Source organism: Diorhabda carinulata, chromosome X, assembly GCF_026250575.1.
Source record: "Diorhabda carinulata isolate Delta chromosome X, icDioCari1.1, whole genome shotgun sequence".
NCBI lineage: Eukaryota > Metazoa > Arthropoda > Insecta > Coleoptera > Chrysomelidae > Diorhabda > Diorhabda carinulata.
In genome coordinates, this window is record NC_079472.1 from 61,188,708 (window position 1) to 61,195,721 (window position 7,014).

A 7,014-nucleotide genomic window follows, 5' to 3' on the forward strand; every position below is an offset into this window, starting at 1 on the left:
TTCAATTTCAAACACAACTTTTTCTAACGAATATTTTATGAAATTATTAGATTCAGTTGCTGCAGTCTACGTTATTTTATGCAAATTATCTTAGAACACTTTTTGTGGAATGCGATGGAAGATGAGAACTTTGCGACATGGTGTTTACTATGATGTTTACGGATCCAAAGCAGCTGCAACTCTCATTGCAACACTGTTTCCCTTTTGGGTCTATTTCTATCCGCTGTTGCCACATTTTCTCTGCTTCATAAATAACATATAGAAGAAGAAGGGTTCCTGCTTCAGGACCGCACATCATTATTGAAATTGCTGTTCCAGTACAGAAGCGCTCTATATATTTTGTACCTCGACGTTTTGTTTGCTAGGATTGTCTTGTAATTTCTTGTAATTTTGCTCGTCATAATCAAATATATGAGTAGCTGGGACATTCTCAAAAGTTTCTTTCAAATTATGAAAATATTGGACTATGGTTAGGTTGCTACAACTTTATGACTTATGCCCCATTCGTCCTTTAAAACCTCGGACCCACTCTCGGCCAGGTATGTTTTCCTTGAACCCCGTAATCTTAGGTCCTTGACCACCCAAATAGCTTTTGGTTAAGTAACGCTTGTTATTGAAAGGAAACTTTCATTCCCCACAAGCCTCAACAAAAGCTTCTTACAACCAACAGAATAACTGAATGAATGATGATATCAAAGAGGTTTAATGACAAAAATCGAAGATTTCTTGTACATACGCACTATTTAAATTACTGATAGGTCATTTTCGTGTTTTTTTATATCCCAAGATCCAAAAGCAGATTAATTACAAAATATGCAAACTGAACAGAAATTTAACTTGTCATTTGTATGAATTAATAACCTTCTGTTCATCCGGTAATTGGTTATAGGGAATACACCGAGGTTGTGTATCTTGTTTATCGCGTGTAAGTTGATTTTTTTGTTTGTTATCGCCGCAGAACAAATTGATAATGTTATTTGGAAAACAAGCCAATGATCCAAATACACATTCAACTCCTTTATTCCATTTATTTTGGAAAGTATGGAACGATCGCTCTGGATTGATTGGTGCTTCGTCACAATGTCCATAAGGATTAAAAGGTCTTGCCTGAAACAAAATTATCCTTATTATTTTCAACAACAAAAGAATTCCTCCAGGCTTCGAATCACATATATGAGGGCGGTTTGACAGTAAAGTTCTATAGAAAGTTGCATAACTGTGAAAATAAGTTCACCAAATATGATTTGCATCAAGTTATTTCAATGAATTATTGTAACGCAGTAACTCCAACCAAATTTGTTGTGCATTTTATTGGTAACGCCTTAAAGGAAAATATTAGTTTCTGTCTATCACGTCTAAAATCGTTTTAATATCTTTTTTCACCAATTTTCCGTATTTTTCCAATTTTATAAGTATTTAATTTTACTGAAATTATCTTCGCTTGTTCTATTATAAGTACAACTCTGTACAATTCTTAATGATGGGTTCCTTATCTACGTTTGTAAGCGGATAAAATGATAACATCTGTAATAACAACTCTATGTACTACTTCAGCAGCAGTTTGTTAAAATGATTGGTGCACTAAGAAACTACTTAATGAGCTAAAGTTTCATAGCTGCTCCATAAATAACATAAACGAGTTTTTTTCTGTCAGAAGTATTCAAACTTTTTCTATCCAAGAAAACTTTGATCTTGATGATTCCTAGGAACCAAGTACTAGAAAATTGAGCTCTATGGGAAACTTTGGTATTTTTAAATCTTGGTCTAGCTGGACCTAACTGTAAGTGAGCTCCTTTACACATAATTGTACTTACTGTTACTTCAGCAATCTCGTTCTCTTATCAAATAAATATAATGTATAAAATCTGAGCTGATATAATATAACTCTTACCGCAAATAATTCTTTTTGAGCTTCACAAGATGGCGGATCCCATTTATCGTTCCTTTTCTTTGGTTGGCTAGTTGCTGCGCAGTATTTCCGATACAAGTCTTGAGTGTCATCAGTAGTTCCCCAAATTCCCATATCGTAAGATACGTATACCAAAGTAGCGGCGATAGCAGCTTTAATTCCTAAAAAAAGGATACCCAGAGCTCCCGATGACCTTCCTGAAGAACGAGGCTTAATTGTGCAGTCACAAGGAGGAGGACACATTTTTTTCATTTCAGCTCCGGTACATATTTTGATTACTTTCGGTTGGCATCTCGATATAGCTGAAATTGATTACTAGATTTGAAGTTACATTGAATATATTCTTCTATGAATAATAGTTATTTATAGATTGAGGTACTTTTCTTATGGTAATCTATTTCTTTTCAGGACTTTCGTTCAGTATCTAGAATGTTTATACTTTTAAAAACAATTCAGAACAGTGAAAACATGTTTATTTGCTTAGATTTTTTTGAATAAGCTTGCTCTAATAACCCTTTTGATACATTTTGTTGCAATTATTCTGGATAAAAGAGCTTGAATTTTTTTATTGAGTATAATTTTCCTAGCTCCTAAATCCTGTCATTGCAAGCCTTTTTCCACATATAGAGATGCTAAATCTTCTGTTCTATTTTTCATTATATCGGAATTATTCTACAATCTCTATTTTTCTAATTAGGATGATTTAGATTATTGTTAAAGAAAACACAAAAACATATTTATTTTACCCAGCGATGTTTAATAACTTCGATACTCTTTTTCATAATAAGAATTGTCAATTTCCTTCAAATTCGACTATTTTTGCACGATTTCTTTCAAGATAGTCAATGGAAATTATCCTACGCCCATTCCAAATAACCGACGCCATGATCTAGCCAACAGATGGTACAGTCTTTGCCTTTTTTGAGCTTTTTGATCGTTCTTTTGTTTCGGATATGAAGCGATGAATCCACATTTCATCCATGGTTATAGAATGGCTCTATTTCTGTGAAATCTTACCAAACCCTGAATGGAAACAGCTTCACGACGCTGTTTTTGTTCCATTCTCATGTCCAAACTTTCAGTTAATATGCGATATACTGCACTTTTTGGAATGCCTACTATGTCTGCTAGCTCGAGCATTTTCAGTCAACGATCATCCAGTACCGCTTTGTGGATTTTCTTCAACATTTTTGGAGTCGTCATCTCATTTGGTCGACCATCCTCGTAAGCCAAGAAAAAGTTTGTTTTCTCAGTTGTTAGATTTTAAATTTTTATCTGATATCCATGAATAATTGAAACTTCGACTCTATTGTTTTATTCAATTGTCGATACTCGAAACATCCTCGTACAAAAGGATGCAGTTGTTCTTGGACAGAATAATATAATGGTGAAAAATATGAACATTATGGAGAAATGTATATGAATAGGTACTTAACGACAAACACAGGACGGTAATAAACATTTTAATGGTTTAGTAGTGGTCGTTACTGCTGTTACACATGTTTTGCTTCAGCTGGATTTTCCAAAGACAAATAAACTGGGAGACTTTTTATAGCTTGTTGGTACAGACGATTATCTGAAGTATTAAAATTTTTATTAGATATTCCGGGATGAGTTTTCAGTTAGAGACGTGAATGTCATCTATTTTTCCGTTTAATATGATATGAATTTGAATAAGGATATACGAGGTACGATCCAGAGAATACGGTAACTTATTTTATTTAAAAATGTGATATATAACATAAAATTTGAATTGTACCCTACCCGAGTAGTGGTTTTTAGTAGTAATGGAATCCACCAATTACCAAGAACATTTTTGGATAGGTTTTTTGAAGATAGATTTTATTTTTCCCTTTGCGACATACTAAATACCATGTCATGGGGTCAAATCTTTCCGTTTCTAGCAAAATTTTCACTTTATGAAAGATACAAAAGCTGTTTCGTGCTAAATTTGATTAGTACACAGATATGGATAGATTGGAAAGGTTTCATCGGAGTATTGTCATCATTTTCTAAATTAAGATCCAGACAGATCAAGTATTTGCAAATTTGCATCGAGTTTTGAGATCAAATGACATTTCTTGTCCTCAATTGCCACATTCACACTTGTACCAAATAATAATTGATTGATGGTATGAAACAGTCCTCATAATCCTTCTCTACATGTTTTCGCCACAAAAAATTCCTGTTTCATATCTTTTTCTATTAGTTTCTAATTCTTACTGTGCTTAAATCAACTTCGTCAAGAGAATATTCAAAGAATCTCTATCGAAAACGTGAAAAACTATGATTTATAATGTTTCCACGAATAGTATTTATAAACAGTATCTGATCATACACATAAAAAAGTGGATGAACCTATTAACAATTTGAAGGTTTCACTATGGTTATTAAAAAATTCTTAGCTTGAGCACAACTGGATTTGTAAAGGTCTTTATGACGAGAGTGATTGATAAAACTTGGCCAAACATTTGAAAATGGTTGTTATACAGTATATTCCTTTCTTTTCCAATTATGAATCACTCAAAAACATTGTCATACTTCCATCAACAATTGACAAAGCAGTTACATCCTGAAGATCAATTTTTGTATTCTTAATACAACGAATAACTCATATATTTGGAAATTATTTCATCTGTTTATAGGAAAAAGACATTTTCAACCTGGAACGTTGAATGATTATGATTATTTCTAAAGTTTTTTCTTTCCATTTGATTTGAAATCGAAATAATTGGCTTTTTTATTCCAATTTTCAATCGATGTTACAATGATTAATCTATCAGAACGAATTCAAATAGAAACCGTGTATGATGTATATTTGATGCAACTATTCGTGAAAACTTACTAGCTGAATATGCAGGCTGTTTTCTTTTCTGACACGGTCTCTGCTCCGTTTTCTCTCCTTCAGGTTTCTGATATGCTAATAAATTTGTTTTTGTTAAACATTGCGCTTCTTTGTCTTGACTCATTTAGCAAGAATTTATTAGAAATACACCGAAAATTTCGAAATTTTATGGACTTTGACAAAACATACTGTTGTCATGTGTCAAATTATGTCACCAATAATTCCAAAGTACGTATTAGATTATCTCATCTGAACGTTAAGTCAACACATCACGAAAATTAGAAAAGCTTTTCGTGAAGAAACTATGATCTGAAGCTTCGAGAACTAACTAGGATCATTGATCATTAGAAGCAAAAATGGTTACAGATGAACAAATCGGCAATGAAGTACATATACCAAGGATAATCCTTGAGTCATCAAAAGGACAATTGGGATACACCGTGTAGCGTCAACAATTTTCTGCTAGATATGAATTTGCCACGACTCATCACAAAGCCCAAGGGCAAACTTTCGAATCTGTTGGGTTTGACTTAGAGTCAAGTGAAGTCTTCATGCATGGCAAGATTGAAAAATATTATTCATATTCCATCATTTAGCAGAATTTAGCAAAAAAATACCGGGCAAATTTTAGTCATCCAGGTACTGTTATATCTTATGTTATTGATGTCTTTCTCTTCTGAATTAATCTTTAGGTTGCAAGATAGGAATGAAGGGCCTCTTGCATTATTTTTTTTTTCAAAGTTTTTTAGTGAAAACTTAGAAATAAATGAAAGTACTGGACTCACTTTGAGCGAGAAAAATTTCCTATTCAACCTTACAAGATGTCGAATAGCGGAACGTCTCACGTTATTATAAATCTCTATTCCACTTAGACACTTCTAAAGTCTATAAAAATTGTTTGTTTTATGTTCTTTAGTCGTAGATTTTGCGAAAAATCTTATTATTTTCTTTTTATTCACACGTCGATCTATATCCCAGTACCATCATTAATTTTCTCTCTGAAATTTCGATTGTTATTACGATCTTCTCATCTTTGAAATCTACTTTGAAATCCCTAATAATTGTGTTGTTTTTTTTCCCACAACTGATTCATTTCGTTATCTGAACCATCCAAATCGAGTTCCTCTGGTTTATGGTGTAAACATTTTTTGAATTTAATGTTACAACAACAAATCTTTCGTATAAACAATAACTCACTGCAACATGTTATTCGCTTGTATCAATGAACCTTCTCGACTCGATTGTTATTTCAATAATGAGACTTCGTGTTTCCAGCAGCACCTGATTTGCAAATATCTTCTCTCAATCGCATACAAACCGATATACGATATAGCATTGAAAGCAAAATCGTGTCTACTTAATAGAACCTCAACCTGATCATTCCCTTTTCTCGTCGTCCCGTTTTCCAAATGCAAATCTGAAATCAAAATGAAAAATATTTGGGACCTCATACGAAGGCGCGCAGTCACTGTCAATGTCAGAGGCATATGATAATAAAGTGTTTGGGAAATATGAAATGCCATTTGGTTGTTAATTTCACAGATTTTTGCTCCACCTTGGATTCTAGATATACGTTTATTTCTACTTCTTGAATATTTCTCTATTTATTTTTCTCAATAAATATAATGAAGGTTTGATTTTGATGAATAAACTGTTCATAGTAGTAATTTCTGATATTCCAACTTTGATATTTATCAAAATATTACTTAGAATTATCAACCATTATATATAAATCTATAATTGACTCATCGCTCAGACAATTAAATGATCTGAGCACCACAGAATGAAATAATAGGATTCAAGGTAACGCAATCTGTTGAGATCTTAAGTAAAAGCCAATACTGGGGGAACCAAAATATACTTTTATTATTTTTATTGTCGAAAGCATGAGAAGCTAGTATCAATATAATAAATTACGTCTCAAAATAATAGTGAGAAATTATCATTCTTAAAGATTATCGCTTCGTAACAGTCAGGGATGAAAAGCGGCGTTGCCATTTTTAATAAAATCTAATTCGGGCAACTCTATCTGTAACCGACGCCGTTCAACATGGAAAAAATATAATCAATTTGACTCCTTCCGAGATATTTTTGGACATAACATTCCAAACAATAGCTTAGCGTGAAAAAATGTATAAATCCTTTATTTTAAAGCTTTTTATGAGCTTCTTTACGGAACGTTATTACTCTAAAATCAATATTTCCGGAGAAAACTTTGAAGAAAATTGAGCAGCAAATGAAACTTCATTTGTATAAATCC

At 32.7% G+C, this 7,014-nt stretch overlaps 1 protein-coding gene across 1 annotated transcript; it reads right to left on the reverse strand.

The window, feature by feature from the left end:
• Positions 1-684: 684 nt before the first annotated feature.
• Positions 685-4,997, reverse strand: LOC130901111 (uncharacterized). Its single transcript, XM_057812212.1, has 3 exons — positions 4,755-4,997; positions 1,892-2,211; positions 685-1,107 (listed from the first exon to the last, which is right to left on the reverse strand). Exons 1-3 carry the CDS (start codon positions 4,876-4,878, stop codon positions 841-843), a joined length of 711 nt encoding a protein of 236 aa, XP_057668195.1. The 5' UTR covers positions 4,879-4,997; the 3' UTR covers positions 685-840.
• Positions 4,998-7,014: the final 2,017 nt, after the last annotated feature.

Excerpts from the sequence above, each read along its gene's own strand:
- LOC130901111 (XM_057812212.1), bottom strand. The coding sequence starts at position 4,878 with ATGAGTCAAGACAAAGAAGCGCAATGTTTAACAAAAACAAATTTATTA. Across the intron at positions 2,212-4,754 it reads ACAGCCTGCATATTCAGCTA|CTATATCGAGATGCCAACCG; the intron begins GTAAGTTTTCAC and ends AATCAATTTCAG. Across the intron at positions 1,108-1,891 it reads CTCAAAAAGAATTATTTGCG|GCAAGACCTTTTAATCCTTA; the intron begins GTAAGAGTTATA and ends ATTTTGTTTCAG.